Genomic DNA, 20,474 nt, shown 5'->3' with positions numbered 1-20,474 from the left:
TGATTCACTTTCAGAGCACATTTTTCAATTGAATTTTTCCAGGGACAACCCTATTGTTGCCATGAATTCTTTTATATGCACTAAATTCATGCTGCACATAAATTATTTATTTATCTATTATTTTTAATTTATTTATTTTCTTTAATTTTTTCTCTTTTTTTTCTTTTTATTTCTCAAGGCCTGACTAAATGCGTTGGGTTATGCTGCTGGTCAGGCATCTGATTGGCAGATGTGGTGTAGCGTATATGGATTTGACCCAACGCAGTGACGCCTCCTTGAGCTACTGATACTGATACTGATAATGCACAAGGGACCTCAGTTTATCTTCTCATCCAAAGGACTAGCATTCAGATGACCACTATATTACTAGAGGAGGGGAAGAAAATTCTGGCGAGTGTGGGACTTGATCCCAGACCCTCACATTCTCTCACTCACAAGGTGGACACCTTACACCAGGCCACCACTCCACATATGCTCCACATGTGAAGAACATGTGTTTGTGAATCCCTGCCAAACTGCCTGGCAGGTAAAGAGTGAAGATAAGTTTGATCTTTTGCCAATCTCTTAGGTCAAAGCTATATGCAAAACTGCTAATGTCATGATTTCCTTCATGGCAAAATTCAACAGAAAAATTCACTTTGTTTGACAGCAAACAAATACACCTGCAGACTGAAATGAAAAGGACCTAGGAAAAGAAGGTGGTGCTGCACTGTGGAAAAATGCTCTCACGTGGGAAAACAACCCAAATTTCACACAGAGAAATCATTTTTTGATAAAAAATACAATGCAATACAAAACAATACAATACACACACTCACTCACTCTGTCTCACACAAACACACACACACACAAAACACTGTAACACCTTAATACGCAAACACACGCACATACAGTAAGAAACACATTAAACACACATACACCAAAAACTACAAAATCACACACACCACACACTCACATACACCACACACATATAAAAGTACACAAACACCAACAAATGGAGACTTCAACACAGATCAATCAGGTCACGCACATACACACACACACAGACACTACCCCCTGCCCCACCCCCAACATACTCGCATATAATACCCCCACCCCAACACACACGCTCCTCTTCCCACCTCCACTCCGTCCTCCCTCCACACACGTCCCCTACACCCCAACACCCCACTCACACACACACAAACACACAGACTGGAAAAGGTAAGCAGCCTTGAGAAAAGCCCACTGACTCGTTCACCATGTTGTACTCCATGGTGTGGGCGACGACAGGGGCGTCAGCGAAGGAGTGTTCGCAGTTCATGCCCATCTTGCCGTCCTTGAAGATGAAGATGCAGCAGGACTTGTCAAACCACACGCTGTGACCGTCACCGTGCAACAGGTAGGACGCCCGGCCTGACACGTCTTTGAAGTCAAAGGAGTGAGTGTCCAGGTTCACCTTTGGGCAGACAGAGAGTATTATGATGATGATGATGATAATGATGACAGTAAACCACGACATTCTGAAATCGATGGAGTTCAAGTTAACCTTTCAGTAGACAGTACTATAACAAATGATGATAACAATAAGAACAACAATACAGATAACAAATAATAACTTCTACAACTACAACTACTAAAAACAATAATCATGACCATTATAACAATAGTGATAATAATCATAATAATGACAATAATAATAATAAAACCACCATAAGCCTTAAAGGCTCAATGGATGATGCATGATGGAAAATGAAGACGCTGGTGCTTGCACTTATTATTCACTATTTGTCTCTCAAACTATACATATACTTTTTTATATCAACATTATCATTATCATTGTTGTCATTGTTATGAATATTATCAAGAACAACCCTCACAAAGAGAATGGCGGACTCCACAGCATGGAGCGAGTCACGGTTGACGCCGGTGGCAAAGTGGTCCTTGCGAATCCTCCACCAGGCCGTCCTGTCCAGTGTGGTGAGGGCTGGGATGGACCTCTGACCCTGAGTGTACTCCCCTGTCACACACACATGTGCATATAAAAATATATATCTATACATGTATATTTTCAGATATATAACTCTTTTTCTTTTTCTTTTTTTTTTTTTTGCATACATACAAAGTTGAGGCACCGTGGCAGATCTGGTCAGGCAGTGGACTTCTGACCCAGTGTTCACCAGTGATCAAGGTTCAAATCCCCGTTTCTTCAAGGCAGTGTGTCCTTGGGAAAGCCCCTTTACCCTAGTTTTCCTTGCTCCACCCAGGTGTGAATGGTTACATGACTTCAGTTAGGGAGGGTTAAAAGAGTGGAAGGAGAGGTTGGGGCCCCACCTTCCTAACCTGAGCCTCGGACACAGTGGATATGAATTCACTGCCCTGATGACCATAAATGGCTATGGAATCTTTAATCAATTTTTTAACATTCTTTTATCATAATTTGTCACATCATAACAGAACACAATACAGCACAACACAACACAACAACACAATACAATGCAACATACACAATACAATGCAACAGAATGCAATACAACACAACAGAATGCAATACAACACAATACAATGCAACAGAACGCAATAGGACACAATACAACACAATATAACACAACACAATGCAACAGAACACAGTACAACACAATATAACACAACACAATGCAACAGAACACAATACAACACAATATAACACAACACAATGCAACAGAATGCAACAGAACACAATACAACACAATATAACACAACACAATGCAACAGAACACAATATAACACAACAGAATGCAACAGAACACAGTACAACACAATATAACACAACACAATGCAACAGAATGCAACAGAACACAATATAACACAACAGAATGCAACAGAACACAATACAACACAATATAACACAACACAATGCAACAGAACGCAATAGGACACAATACAACACAATATAACACAACACAATGCAACAGAACACAATACAACACAACAGAATGCAACAGAACACAATACAACACAATATAACACAACACAATGCAACAGAATGCAACAGAACACAATACAACACAACACAATGCAACAGAATGCAACAGAACACAATACAACACAACACAATGCAACAGAACACAATACAACACAATATAACACAACACAATGCAACAGAACACAATACAACACAATATAACACAACACAATGCAACAGAACGCAATAGGACACAACACAACACAATATAACACAACAAAATGCAACAGAACACAACACAATGCAACAGAACGCAATACTACACAACAGAACACAAAGAAAACAAGACAACAGAATATAAAACCAAACAAAGAAGAAGACTCTCCCTCCAGTGGTGTACCTTGGTAGTTCTGGGCATCATCAATGATCCACTGGAGCTGTTTCTGCAGGGTCTGTGGTGGCAGCAGTCGTCTGTGTGAGTCGTATACCTCCAGTGTGTACATCACCCCGTTACAGTACACCACCACGTGCTGCAACAGTACACAGTCTCTTTTGATACTATCCATACAAGGGGCAGTGTGCATAGGCTGCTTTTCGCATCATGCATGCTTGCACTGGGCAAACAGACACTGCCAACACATACACTTTACCACTTTTGATAAGAAAATTTACGTTACCTTGCCAGTAACTAACAATCATGTATTTGGTATCAACAGAAAGTACCTTGACAGCAACTAACAATCATGTATTTGGTATCAATGGAAAGTGGCTTGCCAGCAACTAACAAGCATATATTTGGTATCAATGGAAAGTGGCTTGACAGCAACTAACAATCATGTATTTGGTATCAATGGAAAGCACATGGGTGTGCTGGCCAAATGGTTAGAGCATTGAATTCTCACTAGAGTTTTCTGAGTTCGATCCCCAGTTTTGGCACACCTGGTGAGAGAAGAGTGGAGATTTTTCCAATGTCCCAGGACAACATACCTGTAGACCTGTTAGTGCCTGAACGCTGTTTGTGTGTATGCACAAGCAAAGATCAAACACACACGTTAAAGATCATGTCAATGAGTTATGGACACACAAAAATACTCAGTACGCATCAACCACTACAGATTCATCAGGAAACTGATGTTGGTCATGTAATGGAAAGAAAAGGAAGCACACCTTTCACTAACTGTGCATGATGTGTTTTATTTACTATTTCAAGTGCTTAACTGGAGAGACAATAGCGCCACCCTTTCTTCTGATCGACATTTTTCTGGCACAGGAAATATCAGCTGCATAAAGCGGGAAAACCCACCAGTCAGTTTCTGTTCTAAGGCTGCTGTGGTCTCCTTGTGCCACTGGTCAGCATCTAAAACCAAGGCCTACCCTTCACTGAGTCATCCCCAAGGCTCCCCCAGACAACACACTGGAAAGTGTAGGAATATTTTTGTTTCTTAGCATCATAGCTTGCTGAAATTGAATACGTCAGAACAATTTTCACATCAGTTTGACTTTGGACCAAAACTCATAAACTGTAATACCAACCTTTGTTTCCAGCATGTCGTAATGCACTAGTGTGTCCATTTCTTCACCAGGAACTCTGCATAAGAAGAACAAAAAAAAAAAAAAAACAGAATCTAGATAGATTTCTTTTTGAGCAGTTTCTACATTTCTGAGGATCTCCATTACATACTTTCTATTCTTTAAAATTAAATACACATCTATATCTTCATGTGCGTGTGTGTGTGTGTGTGTGTGTGTGTGTGTGTGTGTTCTTGTGTGGCTGGGTCCGATTAACATGTTATTGGTGAGTACTTTGAGATGTTTGAAAGGGCTATAACTGAACTACTGTTTCTATCACACTGATATTTCTCAACACACTCACTCACCCACATTACACCCTTCACCCACACCTCATAAACAAACACACACACCCACCCACCTCCCACACAAACATGCCCACACCCTCCCTCTCCCCTTCACCCACTCCACAATAACATTAAAGACCCTATACAAACTAAAACAAACAAACAATTGAAAAAACAAAACAGCCCTCACCGTGTGGTGGAGAAAATACATTCATACTGGGCCATACAGATGGGATGGTGTTACACTCACCGTGTGGTGGAGAAAATACATTCATACTGGGCCATACAGATGGGATGGTGTTACACTCACCGTGTGGTGGAGAAAATACATTCATACTGGGCCATACAGATGGGATGGTGTTACACTCACCGTGTGGTGGAGAAAATACATTCATACTGGGCCATACAGATGGGATGGTGTTACACTCACCGTGTGATAGAGAAAATACATTCATACTGGGCCATACAGATGGGATGGTGTTACACTCACCGTGTGGTGGAGAAAATACATTCATACTGGGCCATACAGATGGGATGGTGTTACACTCACCGTGTGGTGGAGAAAATACATTCATACTGGGCCATACAGATGGGATGGTGTTACACTCACCGTGTGGTGGAGAAAATACATTCATACTGGGCCATACAGATGGGATGGTGTTACACTCACCGTGTGGTGGAGAAAATACATTCATACTGGGCCATACAGATGGGATGGTGTTACACTCACCGTGTGGTGGAGAAAATACATTCATACTGGGCCATACAGATGGGATGGTGTTACACTCACCGTGTGGTGGAGAAAATACATTCATACTGGGCCATACAGATGGGATGGTGTTACACTCACCGTGTGGTGGAGAAAATACATTCATACTGGGCCATACAGATGGGATGGTGTTACACTCACCGTGTGGTGGAGAAAATACATTCATACTGGGCCATACAGATGGGATGGTGTTACACTCACCGTGTGGTGGAGAAAATACATTCATACTGGGCCATACAGATGGGATGGTGTTACACTCACCGTGTGGTGGAGAAAATACATTCATACTGGGCCATACAGATGGGATGGTGTTACACTCACCGTGTGGTGGAGAAAATACATTCATACTGGGCCATACAGATGGGATGGTGTTACACTCACCGTGTGGTGGAGAAAATACATTCATACTGGGCCATACAGATGGGATGGTGTTACACTCACCGTGTGGTGGAGAAAATACATTCATACTGGGCCATACAGATGGGATGGTGTTACACTCACCGTGTGGTGGAGAAAATACATTCATACTGGGCCATACAGATGGGATGGTGTTACACTCACCGTGTGGTGGAGAAAATACATTCATACTGGGCCATACAGATGGGATGGTGTTACACTCACCGTGTGGTGGAGAAAATACATTCATACTGGGCCATACAGATGGGATGGTGTTACACTCACCGTGTGGTGGAGAAAATACATTCATACTGGGCCATGCAGATAGGATGGTGTTACACTCACCGTGTGATAGAGAAAATACATTCATACTGGGCCATGCAGATAGGATGGTGTTACACTCACCGTGTGGTGGAGAAAATACATTCATACTGGGCCATACAGATGGGATGGTGTTACACTCACCGTGTGGTGGAGAAAATACATTCATACTGGGCCATGCAGATAGGATGGTGTTACACTCACCGTGTGATAGAGAAAATACATTCATACTGGGCCATACAGATAGGATGGTGTTACACTCACCGTGTGGTGGAGAAAATACATTCATACTGGGCCATACAGATGGGATGGTGTTACACTCACCGTGTGGTGGAGAAAATACATTCATACTGGGCCATGCAGATAGGATGGTGTTACACTCACCGTGTGATAGAGAAAATACATTCATACTGGGCCATGCAGATAGGATGGTGTTACACTCACCGTGTGGTGGAGAAAATACATTCATACTGGGCCATACAGATAGGATGGTGTTACACTCACCGTGTGATAGAGAAAATACATTCATACTGGGCCATACAGATGGGATGGTGTTACACTCACCGTGTGATAGAGAAAATACGTTCATACTGGGCCATGCAGATAGGATGGTGTTACACTCACCGTGTGGTGGAGAAAATACATTCATACTGGGCCATGCAGATAGGATGGTGTTACACTCACCGTGTGGTGGAGAAAATACATTCATACTGGGCCATGCAGATAGGATGGTGTTACACTCACCGTGTGGTGGAGAAAATACATTCATACTGGGCCATACAGATGGATGGTGTTACACTCACCGTGTGGTGGAGAAAATACATTCATACTGGGCCATGCAGATAGGATGGTGTTACACTCACCGTGTGGTGGAGAAAATACATTCATACTGGGCCATGCAGATAGGATGGTGTTACACTCACCGTGTGGTGGAGAAAATACATTCATACTGGGCCATGCAGATAGGATGGTGTTACACTCACCGTGTGGTGGAGAAAATACGTTCATACTGAGCCATGCAGAAAGGATGGTGTTACACTCACCGTGTGGTGGAGAAGATATATTCATACTGGGCCATACAGATGGGATGGTACACTCACCGTGTGGTGGAGAAGATATGTTCATACTGGGCCATGCAGATGGGATGGTACACTCACCGTGTGGTGGAGAAGATATGTTCATACTGGGCCATGCAGATGGGATGGTACACTCACCGTGTGGTGGAGAAGATATGTTCATACTGGGCCATGCAGATGGGATGGTACACTCACCGTGTGGTGGAGAAGATATGTTCATACTGGGCCATGCAGATGGGATGGTACACTCACCGTGTGGTGGAGAAGATATGTTCATACTGGGCCATACAAGTAGGATGGTGTTACACTCACCGTGTGGTGGAAAACATATGTTCATACTGGGCCATACAGATAGGATGGTTTTAAACTCACCGTGTGGTGGAGAAGATACGTTCATACTGGGCCATACAGATAGGATGGTTTTAAACTCACCGTGTGGTGGAGAAGATACGTTCATACTGGGCCATGCAGATGGGGATGGTGTTACGTATAACCAGTGGCTCAAATGACTGTCGCTCAATCTGCTGCTTGCATGTTAGCAGCTGGTGCAACATGGTGGCTCCTCTGAAACATGAGTAAGAAATAGATATATAGACAGATTGACAGACAGATTGATAGATCTTATAATTTCCATGTGGATTAATAAAGTATTTTTTTGCTTGAATTTTGAATAGACAGATATTAGATACTGTAAAGTTAGGTCTATAAGCCGCGACTTTTTACCCCAGCTTCAACCTCTGCGGCTTATACAATGATGCGGCTTGTTTGAGGATTTTAACAATCCCAGGAGTGTCACGTTCTCGTCTATTCTTAGCTGCCCTTCAACTCACCAAAATCATGATTTCTGTCCATGAATTTTTGGATGAACTTCAAGATAGTGTGCTAACTGTTCACATTTTATAAATGAAATCCACACACATTAAAGCCTTCAGATCAGCATTCAGTTCTACTCTGCTCAAGCGTACACCCTCATCATGCCGAAAACGCGACGTAATGCCTATGATGCAGCCTTTAAATTGAAGGCGATCGACCTAGCAGACGACAGTGCAAGTGACGAACCAGCAGCAACCTACACCTTCATGTTCATGAAGTGAAAGCGAGGCTGAAGTCAGTGACAAGATGGCGGAGGAAGCTGTGCTGGTTCTCTTCAACTTGGACACTGAAGACGAAGATTTTAGTGGATTCAGTGAGCAGGATGACGTTGAATAAATGTGACTATCCCTAAATTATGGATCTTATTTTTGTTGTGTTTATTTATTATTTTTTTATGGCACTAGCAGTATTTTCGCTTGCTTTTCTTTGTGTAGTTCCCGCTTGTGTTTATTTCATAACCTACAGTATCGACAGCTTTTCTGTAGTATCAGTATGTGTTCCGGTACCGGAAATAAGTGCGGCTTATAAACCGGTGCGGCTTATGTATGTATAAAGTTCAATTTTTTCCAAAATTTAGTGGGTGCAGCTTATATACCAGTGCGCTCAACAGACCAAACTTTACGGTAGTTATTACAAATAGATATCAGTATAGCAAAAATAATGTAATGTGTCAGACCCCTGTCGGAGTCTGCACTAGTTGGGTCACGGTTAAGTATGTGTAATTAAATGTAATTTTAAAAAAATCAAAATGCACACCCAACGCTATGGATTAGTTAGGATGCCCAGATTTTGTCATAAATACACACACACACACACACTCATAAATACAAGTAAATTCAGATAAACTCAAACACACTCACTCTCTCTCTCTCTCTTTGACACACAGCACAAAACACACACACATTCACACATTTTGAAAAAAAAAAAAATCTTAATACCCCCATCCCACCCTATAAACCCTGTCTAAATCACCTCCCAGTGAACCAACAGAAAATCAATGACCAGTACTCTGATCCCACCCCCCCTCCCCTTCCACCCCCCCTGCCCCCTGCAAGCTTTACCTGGAGGACTGGGAGTAGGTGGGGGACCAGTTGCATTGGTCCATGATGTAGTAGTTGCTGTTGATGGGCAGGGGACTGCGACCCATCAGGTACACATACTTCTCCCTGAAACAGCACCATGGAACTGTACTGTGTTGCACTGTAATTCACTGTACTGAAATGCATTGCATTGTATTTCTCTTTGCCACATCAGATTTCTGTGAGTGAAATTTGGGTTACTTCCTCACAATTTCACCTCCATACTTGCAATGAAATACATCACATTAAACACCCAGCAAAACAGTATGGCAGCATTCTGACTTGATCACAAGAATGACACATATTCTCTCTCTCTCAGTCTGACTTGATCACAAGAATGACATATTCTCTCTCTCTCTCAGTCTGACTTGATCACAAGAATGACACATTCTCTCTCTCTCTCAGTCTGACTTGATCACAAGAATGACACATTCTCTCTCTCTCTCTCAGTCTCTTTCTGTGACCCATCATACCAATCTTTCAAGATTTTTGTATGTACAGAACTTTCTGAGGGCTGCATGATATGAAACTGGATTTTATGTTGCATATGGACAAACATTCAAAAATCATGACAAGATGTAGGCTGGGATGCCAGGTTTGGTTACTTATCATTACAAAATAGGAGCAAAATGTGGAGTGATGGCCTAGAGGTAATGTGTCCGCCTAGGAAGCTAGAGAATCTTAGCACGCTGGTTCAAATCACGGCTCAACCGCAGATATTTTCTCCACCTCCACTAGACCTTGAGTGGTGGTCTGGACGCTAGTCATTCGGATGAGACAATAAACTGAGGTCCCACGTGCAGCAAGCACTTAGCGCACATAAAAGAACCCACAGCATTAAAAGGGTTGTTCCTGGAAAAATTCTGTAGAAAAATCCACTTCAAAAGGAAAAACAAATAAAACTGCATGCAGGAAAAAATATTAAAAAATGGGTGGCGCTGTAGTGTAGCGACGCACTCTCCCTGGGGAGAGCAGCCCAAATTTCACACTGAGAAATGTGTTGTGACAAAAAGAAATACAAACACAAATTACAGGAATCTGAAGATAATGATCTAATTTGCCCATCATACAAAAAGAGAAAGAAGACAAAGTACATTTTGTTCTGAGTTGCTAAGCTCTCAAACAGATTAGAGAAAAATATACTGCAGCTAAATATTACCTACAAGTTTGTACCTTTGAGTTTACTGATGTCTTCCAAACGGAATTTGGCCACTGTCCTGCACAAGGCATTCAAGTTTAACCTCATAATGTGTTGTGCTGTAGTAGCTATATCATGTGGGTTTGTTTTCTTTCATGTTTATTCAAACAAATGTGACACAACAGACGATGTTTGTTTAGCCCTTCAATGGAGCAATGGCCTTATGAATGAACCATCTGTATCAGTGACTGTGTGACGTACCACCAGTCAGACACATAGTTTGGGGACAGCCAGGACTTGATGATGAGGGCCTTCTGCAGAGTGGGGCCCACAGTGGCCTGGAACTCCTCAGCCTCCTGCTGGAGTGTGGCAAACTCCTCGGGTTGGTCCATGTACAGGGGCTCCAAGGAGGCCATCAGTTTTTGGACTGTCTGCTTCAGTGGTGGGACCTGTAACACACAGAGAGGGGAGAGGGTTGTTGGTGCAATAATAATAATTCAATAATAATAATGTTAATAATAATAATTATGACTGATGACATAAGTTTAATCACATTTTGTTAAACAAAACTGAAGTGCTTTACATGTACAAAACAAATTAACTATAGATGATGAAATAATAAAATGAATCAATTTACACAAACTTTAATCAGACATCATGACACAACTCGTTCAACTTGCTCTCTCTCTCTCTCTCTCACACACACACACACACACAAACAGAGCATGGATAGGATGCTAATTTTGAACTCTGGTGGATAAAGACACCAGTACTGCTTAAATAGTTCTCCACACAGACTTCAAAGGGGCTGTGGTAGTGGAGTGTCTACCGTTCAATGGAAGGCTTCCAGATGGAAGGACCCTGAAAGGAAAGAGTATGTTGACCACAGGTTTTTGTTTTGTCAGAAGGAACACAAAGAATCCAATTATCTGTAGTAGAGAAGAGATTTCAAGATGGGTTGTACAGATGATGATGAATGAGAGATGAGAAGCTGACTGAAGAGAGTTTGTACAAAATCCAAAAGTGAATGGGAAGCCAGCTCAAGGAATTCAGAAGAGCACGACAAAAAGCATAACACAGCACGGTACAACCCACCACAGACAGACACTCACAGAGAGGCAGGGCAGGCTGTGCAGATAACTGTACAGTGAGGGGTGACTGCCTGGCATCACCCCCCCCCCCATCCCTCCCCCACACCACAGACAGACACTCACAGAGAGGCAGGGCAGGCTGTGCAGATAACTGTACAGTGAGGGGTGACTGCCTGGCATCACCCCCCCCCCCATCCCTCCCCCACACCACAGACAGACACTCACAGAGAGGCAGGGCAGGCTGTGTGCAGACAGCTGTACAGTGAGGGGTGACTGCCTGGCATCACACCCTCCCCCCCCCCCATCCCTCCCCCACACCACAGACAGACACTCACAGAGAGGCAGGGCAGGCTGTGCAGACAGCTGTACAGTGAGGGGTGACTGCCTGGCATCACACCCTCCCCCCCCCCCATCCCTCCCCCACACCACAGACAGACACTCACAGAGAGGCAGGGCAGGCTGTGCAGACAGCTGTACAGTGAGGGGTGACTGCCTGGCATCACACCCTCCCCCCCCCCCCATCCCTCCCCCACACCACAGACAGACACTCACAGAGAGGCAGGGCAGGCTGTGCAGATAGCTGTACAGTGAGGGGTGACTGCCCGGCATCACACCCTGCCCCCCATCCCTCCCCCCCACACACAGACAGACACTCACAGAGAGGCAGGGCAGGCAACGCTGATAGCTGTAGGGTGTGGGGTGACTGCCCGTCCTCCTCATCCCCCCACACACTCACCCACCCACCCCCTCCACAGAGAGGCAGGACAGGCTGCGCTGAGAGCTGTACAGTGTGGGGTGACTGCCCATCACCACCCTCCACCCCCACCCCTCCAACTACACCCCCCTCCCCCAATACACCCAGACACTCACAGAGAGGCGAGGCAGGCTGCGCTGATAGCTGTACAGTGTGGGGTGACTGCCCGTCACCACCCTCACCATGGCCCCCCACATCAACGTCAGTCCTGACTGCTTCCTGGGGGGCTCGTCTGTAACCATCGTGTGCATGACCATCATAATTATCGTCATCATGATCATGACAATGGTGATAATAACTATAGTGATGATGATGGTAATAATGATAATAATGACACTACAGCCCAAACACAGAACATCAGTCTGTATTCTAATAATGATTATTATTATTTTCATCATCATTATTACTATTTTCATTGTAAGAGGTGTTGCTGTGTAGGTATATTTGTAACGCTGTATTGTGTGTGCATAAAATGGATGGATGGATGGATGGATGCATGTATATAATGTATGTATGTATGTATGTATTGTATGTACAAGTTTGTATGTGCACATATGTTTATTGTGGGTGACTGTGAGTCGAGGACTGAGTGTGTTTTGTATACGCTTGTGTGTGGATTATAAAGTACTTTGTGCAATGAGGAAAGCGCTGATAAATGTCCAGTCAATATTATCATTATCTAATTATCACACCCTCATAAGAATAAGACTAATAATCAATAATAACAGTAATAATAATAAAAGAGGCTGATTCTTGAGAAGAGACAAACTGAAATGCTTTCATAAATATCCATAAATATATCTGAATGACAGGGATAAATGACAAAACTTAACAAACTCAAGAAAACAGAAAATGAAAGAAACAGCAGACCACAGAGAGACTGGAACAGTAGACCACAGAGAGAGACTGGAACAGTAGACCACAGAGAGAGAGACTGGAACAGTAGACCACAGAGAGAGAGACTGGAACAGTAGACCACAGAGAGAGAGACTGGAACAGTAGACCACAGAGAGAGAGACTGGAACAGCAGACCACAGAGAGAGAGACTGGAACAGCAGACCACAGAGAGAGAGAGACTGGAACAGCAGACCACAGAGAGAGAGACTGGAACAGCAGACCACAGAGAGAGAGACTGCAACAGTAGACCAGAGAGAGAGACTGGAACAGTAGACCACAGAGAGAGAGAGACTGGAACAGCAGACCACAGAGAGAGAGACTGGAACAGCAGATCACAGAGAGAGAGACTGGAACAGCAGACCACAGAGAGAGAGAGACTGGAACAGCAGACCACAGAGAGAGAGACTGGAACAGCAGACCACAGAGAGAGAGACTGCAACAGTAGACCAGAGAGAGAGACTGGAACAGTAGACCAGAGAGAGAGAGACTGGAACAGCAGACCACAGAGAGAGACTGGAACAGCAGACCACAGAGAGAGAGAGAGACTGGAACAGCAGACCACAGAGAGAGAGACTGGAACAGCAGACCAGAGAGAGAGAGAGAGAGAGAGAGGAACAATAGACCACACAGAGAGAGACTGGAACAGCAGACCACAGAGAGAGAGAGAGAGAGAGAGAGAGAGAGACTGGAACAGTAGACCACAGAGAGAGAGACTGGAACAGCAGACCAGAGAGAGAGAGAGAGAGAGTGGAACAATAGACCACAGAGAGAGAGACTGGAACAGCAGACCACAGAGAGAGAGACTGGAACAGCAGACCACAGAGAGAGACTGGAACAGCAGACCACAGAGAGAGACTGGAACAGTAGACCACAGAGAGAGAGAATGGAACAGTAGACCAGAGAGAGAGACTGGAACAGTAGACCACAGAGAGAGAGACTGGAACAGCAGATCACAGAGAGAGAGAATGGAACAGTAGACCAGAGAGAGACTGGAACAGCAGATCACAGAGAGAGAGACTGGAACAGCAGAGAGAGAGACACTGGAACAGCAGACCACAGAGAGAGAGACTGGAACAGCAGACCACAGAGAGAGACTGGAACAGCAGACCAGAGAGAGAGAGAGACTGGAACAGTAGACCACAGTGAGAGAGACTGGAACAGCAGACCACAAAGAGAGAATGGAACAGCAGACCACAGAGAGAGAATGGAACAGCAGACCACAGAGAGAGACTGGAACAGCAGACCAGAGAGAGAGAGAGAGAGAGAGACTGGAACAATAGACCACAGAGAGAGAGACTGGAACAGCAGACCAGAGAGAGAGAGAGAGAGACTGGAACAATAGACCAGAGAGAGAGAGACTGGAACAGCAGACCACACAGAGAGAGACTGGAACAGTAGACCACAGAGAGAGAGACTGGAACAGTAGACCAGAAAGAGAGACTGGAACAGCAGACCACAGAGAGAGACTGGAACAGTAGACCACAGAGAGAGAGACTGCAACAGTAGACCAGAGAGAGAGAGAGAGAGAGAGAGAGAGAGAGAGAGAGAGAAACTGGAACAGTAGACCACAGAGAGAGAGACTGGAACAGCAGACCAGAGAGAGAGAGAGAGAGAGAGACTGGAACAATAGACCACAGAGAGAGAGACTGGAACAGCAGACCAGAGAGAGAGAGAGAGAGACTGGAACAATAGACCACAGAGAGAGAGACTGGAACAGCAGACCACACAGAGAGAGACTGGAACAGTAGACCACAGAGAGAGAGACTGGAACAGTAGACCAGAAAGAGAGACTGGAACAGCAGACCACAGAGAGAGACTGGAACAGTAGACCACAGAGAGAGAGACTGCAACAGTAGACCAGAGAGAGAGAGAGAGAGAGAGAGAGAGAGAGAAACTGGAACAGTAGACCACAGAGAGAGAGACTGGAACAGCAGACCAGAGAGAGAGAGAGAGACTGGAACAATAGACCACAGAGAGAGAGACTGGAACAGCAGACCACACAGAGAGAGACTGGAACAGTAGACCACAGAGAGAGAGACTGGAACAGCAGACCACACAGAGAGAGACTGGAACAGCAGACCACAGAGAGAGAGACTGGAACAGTAGACCAGAAAGAGAGACTGGAACAGCAGACCACAGAGAGAGACTGGAACAGTAGACCACAGAGAGAGAGACTGCAACAGTAGACCAGAGAGAGAGAGAGACTGGAACAGCAGATCACAGAGAGAGAGACTGGAACAGTAGACCAGAGAGAGAGACTGGAACAGTAGCCCACAGAGAGAGACTGGAACAGCAGACCACAGTGAGAGAGACTGGAACAGCAGACCACAGAGAGAGAGACTGGAACAGTAGACCAGAGAGAGAGACTGGAACAGTAGACCACAGAGAGAGAGAGACTGGAACAGTAGACCACAGAGAGAGAGAATGGAACAGCAGACCACAGAGAGAGAGAGACTGGAACAGTAGACCACAGAGAGAGAGAGACTGGAACGGTAGACCAGAGAGAGAGAGACTGGAACAGCAGACCACAGAGAGAGAGAGACTGGAACAGTAGACCAGAGAGAGAGACTGGAACAGTAGACCACAGAGAGAGACTGGAACAGCAGACCAGAGAGAGAGACTGGAACAGTAGACCACAGAGAGAGAGACAGGAACAGTAGACCACAGAGAGAGACTGGAACAGCAGACCAGAGAGAGAGACTGGAACAGTAGACCACAGAGAGAGAGAGAGACAGGAACAGTAGACCACAGAGAGAGAATGGAACAGTAGACCAGAGAGAGAGACTGGAACAGTAGACCAGAGAGAGAGAGAGACTGGAACAACAGACCACAGAGAGAGAGAGAGACTAGAACAGCAGATCACAGAGAGAGAGACTGGAACAGTAGACCAGAGAGAGAGAGAGACTGGAACAACAGACCACAGAGAGAGAGACTGGAACAGCAGATCACAGAGAGAGAGACTGGAACAGCAGACCACAGAGAGAGAGACTGGAACAGTAGACCACAGAGAGAGAGACTGGAACAGTAGACCACAGAGAGAGAATGGAACAGTAGACCAGAGAGAGAGACTGGAACAGCAGACCACAGAGAGAGAGAGACTGGAACAGCAGACCACAGAGAGAGAGAGAGACTGGAACAGCAGACCACAGAGAGAGACTGGAACAGCAGACCAGAGAGAGAGAGACTGGAACAGTAGACCACAGAGAGAGACTGGAACAGTAGACCACAGAGAGAGAGAATGGAACAGTAGACCAGAGAGAGAGACTGGAACAGTAGACCAGAGAGAGAGACTGGAACAGCAGATCACAGAGAGAGAGACTGGAACAGCAGAGAGAGAGACACTGGAACAGCAGACCACAGAGAGAGAGACTGGAACAGCAGACCACAGAGAGAGACTGGAACAGCAGACCACAGAGAGAGACTGGAACAGTAGACCACAGTGAGAGAGACTGGAACAGCAGACCACAAAGAGAGAATGGAACAGCAGACCACAGAGAGAGACTGGAACAGCAGACCACAGAGAGAGACACTGGAACAGCAGACCACAGAGAGAGACACTGGAACAGCAGACCACAGAGAGAGACTGGAACAGCAGACCACAGAGAGAGACTGGAACAGTAGACCACAGTGAGAGAGACTGGAACAGCAGACCACAAAGAGAGAATGGAACAGCAGACCACAGAGAGAGACTGGAACAGCAGACCACAGAGAGAGACACTGGAACAGCAGACCACAGAGAGAGACTGGAACAGCAGACCACAGAGAGAGACTGGAACAGTAGACCAAAGAGAGAGAGACTGGAACAGCAGACCACAGAGAGAGACTGGAACAGCAGACCACAGAGAGAGACTGGAACAGTAGACCACAGTGAGAGAGACTGGAACAGCAGACCACAGTGAGAGAGACTGGAACAGCAGACCACAGAGAGAGAATGGAACAGCAGACCACAGAGAGAGAATGGAACAGCAGACCACAGTGAGAGAGACTGGAACAGCAGACCACAAAGAGAGAATGGAACAGCAGACCACAGAGAGAGAATGGAACAGCAGACCACAGAGAGAGAGAATGGAACAGCAGACCAAAGAGAGAGACTGGAACAGCAGACCACAGAGAGAGACTGGAACAGTAGACCAAAGAGAGAGAATGGAACAGCAGACCACAGAGAGAGAATGGAACAGCAGACCACAGAGAGAGAGACTGGAACAGCAGACCACAGAGAGAGAGACAGGAACAGCAGACCACAGAGAGAGAATGGAACAGCAGACCACAGAGAGAGAGACTGGAACAGTAGACCAGAGAGACAGGAGGGTGGGGAGGGAGAGTTGGGGCGCAGGGTGGGGAGGTTGGGGGATCTACTGTGGAAAGATGTTTGTTTTAAGGCCTGGCTTGAAAGAGCAGAGTGTAGAGATATGACAAAGTGAAAGAGGAGACCTCATTCCATGTGTGAGGTCCAGAGACAGAGAAAAAGTGGTCACCGACTGCACAGTTTTTGAATCTTGAAACAAGGTAACAAAGTGGGTCTGGATACTGATCATTGAGAGAGAGAGAGAGAGAGAGAGAGAGAGAGAGAGAGAGAGAAAGAGAGAGATGCAGTGTAGAGGTTAAGGCAGTCACACAGAAAGGAAAGGGCAGATTTGTTTGTGCATTTATGACAGAATGCCAATTTTGTTCTTTCTTCTGTGTGAAACATGGGAAGTAATGGAGAAACTGCCAAAGAGGAGTGACATGCTCAATTTTCATGAAAAGATTTTTAAAATAATTCTTTAAAAAAAAAGCAGGCAAAGCCTTCAACTGTAGTTCAAGGCTCACATTGTGACACCCATTTATTCCAGCACAATATTTACTGAGTCGGAAAAGAGAGAGAGAGAAATGGGGAGGTGTTGGGAAATGGGAGAGCACCATAGCTGTTTTTTTGCAACAGGGGTATTTGTTTTAATCACACACAGCTGTAACCATGACCTTTGATCTCTAACCTTGACCTTCAAAAGGGTTGATGTGACCAACCACAGCACCAGGTTCAAAGAAAAGGAGTGGTTCTGGTGGGGAGTCATGGTGGTGATGTGTGTGCATGTGTGTGTGTGTGTGTGTGTGTGTGTGTGTGTATGTGTGTGTGTGTGTGTACAAGAGTGTGTGTATGTCAAGGAGTGTGCATAAAAATGCATGAAATGTGGGATGCATGTCTGTGCATGTATGTTTGTCAGTAAATAAATGAATATTACAAAGACACCACACCACCTATTCGTAACCAAGGATTTCTTTATCAACCACACATGCAGTGATGTAAATCTACCACTGGTATTGTATCAAAAGCAATGGTTCAGGGGTTTTTTTAACCTTCATTTGCCCACAACAGGTTTCCTGTTTAAACTCCTTCTGCCTCTGATGTGGTGGCTTTTCTAGGCAAGGCAGACTTAGATAGGGGTAAGGGGTGGTAGGGATGGGGGGGGGATAGATGGGAGAGAAGATATGAAAGGATAGACAGTGAGATAGATGGGGGGTGGTGGACAGGACAGCAAGCAAAGCAGGAAAAACAAAAGACACAGACTACAGAAACAGAACGAACCAAACATATGACCTGATAAACAGCTTTTTTGGTGCTTTTTTTCCCCACAAGAAAACTTAAAAATAAGATTGATGTTCAAGATACAACATTCTTTTTTTTTTTCAAATTACATTTCTTGGTGGACACAAATCAAAGACTTATATCCACAGAGGCTTGTAAGCAAAGAAAACAAGTGCAAGTTCAGAGAAGTGTCATGCACTATAGATAGCAACTAGTACTGAGTTGACAACAGTATCTCCATATAATGATAAAAGAAACATAAGTGAACTGACACACCATATCAACAATTATACATGCGCTCAAAAAAAGAATATTATTATATCAACAATAAGTATATCAATCAGAACAAATGGTATAACTATCCCCATATAAAGAAAAATGATTAAACATGATGCTTGTGACAATACTATTTGTAAGAATGGTGTTTTACAAACATAAAACAAAAGTTAAAACACACTGATTACATATCATACCCATAAAATCTGAGTATGACTGCCAATATCAACAAGCCCACTTGAAGATGTGAGTACAGGTATAAGGATATACAGTCCACAAGTGCAGAAATAAATAAAATTACAAGTGAACTTGGGAGTTTAGCCCACAAACCCGGAAAGACAGAAAATGACATATCATGAGATATGATACTCACACATCCATCCCCGGTACGCCAGAAGAACCCTCAAAAGGTAGCGTCGGAAGTACAGGAGGATGATAAAGAAGATGAGACCAGTGACAAATGAAGTGACAACCACTTTCACAAACTGTGGGGTGCCTGCAACAAACAAGCACCATCCAGTCACATTCAGTTCTATCTTTTTCTCCATTAAATCTGTGAAGAGTCACTGGTGTGCCATGCAGAACAACTGTTCACAAGATTCCTCCTCATAGTTGTGCTTTCAAAGGCTTGTCACTCATACCACACAGTCTCTCAGCATGAGCCGACAGTCATCACACACATGAACATGACAATGGTTGAGTCAAAAAAACACAGCAGGAAACAGAAAACACACAAAAAGAGAACTGAAGAAGCAGTGTGTGTGTGTGTGTGTGTGTGTGTGTGTGTACGCGCGCGCGCGTGTGCGTGTGCATGTGTGTGTGTGAGTGTGTGTGTCTGTGTGAGTGAGAAAGGGAGTTGTGCGTGTGTATTGGCATGCATGTGTGTGTGAATTCCTGTGTGCATATGTGTGTGTGTATGTGAATGCTTGTGTGCACGTGTGTGTGTGTGTGTGTGTGTGTGTGTGTGTGTGTGTGTTAAAGTCAAAATTTTATTTCACGATGGAACACTGAATGAGCAGCAACTGTTTTTTTACACCAAGCCATCTGAACAAAAAATAAGAAGCAAAAAAAAAAAACCAACAACAAACAAACAAAAACAACAACAACATAAAGTAAATCTAAAAGAAAGAAAAAACACTAATACAAACAAAATACATGAAGTTCTGCATTTCTCATTCACACAAAGAAATGTAAACACACATGTATGTGCACGATTACTTCACCCCAACCACATTTATAAACGTTTCCCCATCAAACACAAGTACACAATCAACGCAAATATACCCAAAACATTAATCGAATAATAAATCATAAAAAATCTAAAATGCATGTGTGCATGTGTCTGTATCAGTGTATGTCAGGTCAGGTCATTAGATCTGCTACTGGTAACCTGTAGTCCAGTACAACCTGCTCAGGGTCGGGTTGCCAGCGACTAAACCGGCACTCCCACTGCTCCCTTCCG

The 20,474-nt window shown here is 44.5% G+C and overlaps 1 protein-coding gene across 1 annotated transcript in view; it reads right to left on the bottom strand.

The window, feature by feature from the left end:
• Positions 1-20,474, bottom strand: part of LOC143277745 (carnitine O-palmitoyltransferase 1, liver isoform-like) — a 58,890-nt gene that overhangs the window by 20,202 nt on the left and 18,214 nt on the right. The window contains exons 3-11 of the mRNA XM_076582648.1: positions 19,386-19,508; positions 12,393-12,508; positions 10,693-10,880; positions 9,276-9,380; positions 7,774-7,905; positions 4,457-4,511; positions 3,324-3,453; positions 1,860-1,999; positions 1,233-1,438 (exon numbers count right to left, since the gene is read on the bottom strand). Coding sequence (XP_076438763.1) covers positions 1,233-1,438; positions 1,860-1,999; positions 3,324-3,453; positions 4,457-4,511; positions 7,774-7,905; positions 9,276-9,380; positions 10,693-10,880; positions 12,393-12,508; positions 19,386-19,508 — 1,195 coding nt within the window. The remainder of the gene's footprint in view (positions 1-1,232; positions 1,439-1,859; positions 2,000-3,323; positions 3,454-4,456; positions 4,512-7,773; positions 7,906-9,275; positions 9,381-10,692; positions 10,881-12,392; positions 12,509-19,385; positions 19,509-20,474) is intronic.

This window comes from Babylonia areolata, chromosome 35 (assembly GCF_041734735.1).
Source record: "Babylonia areolata isolate BAREFJ2019XMU chromosome 35, ASM4173473v1, whole genome shotgun sequence".
Taxonomy (NCBI): domain Eukaryota; kingdom Metazoa; phylum Mollusca; class Gastropoda; order Neogastropoda; family Buccinidae; genus Babylonia; species Babylonia areolata.
This window is presented reverse-complemented; position numbering and strand designations above follow the sequence as displayed.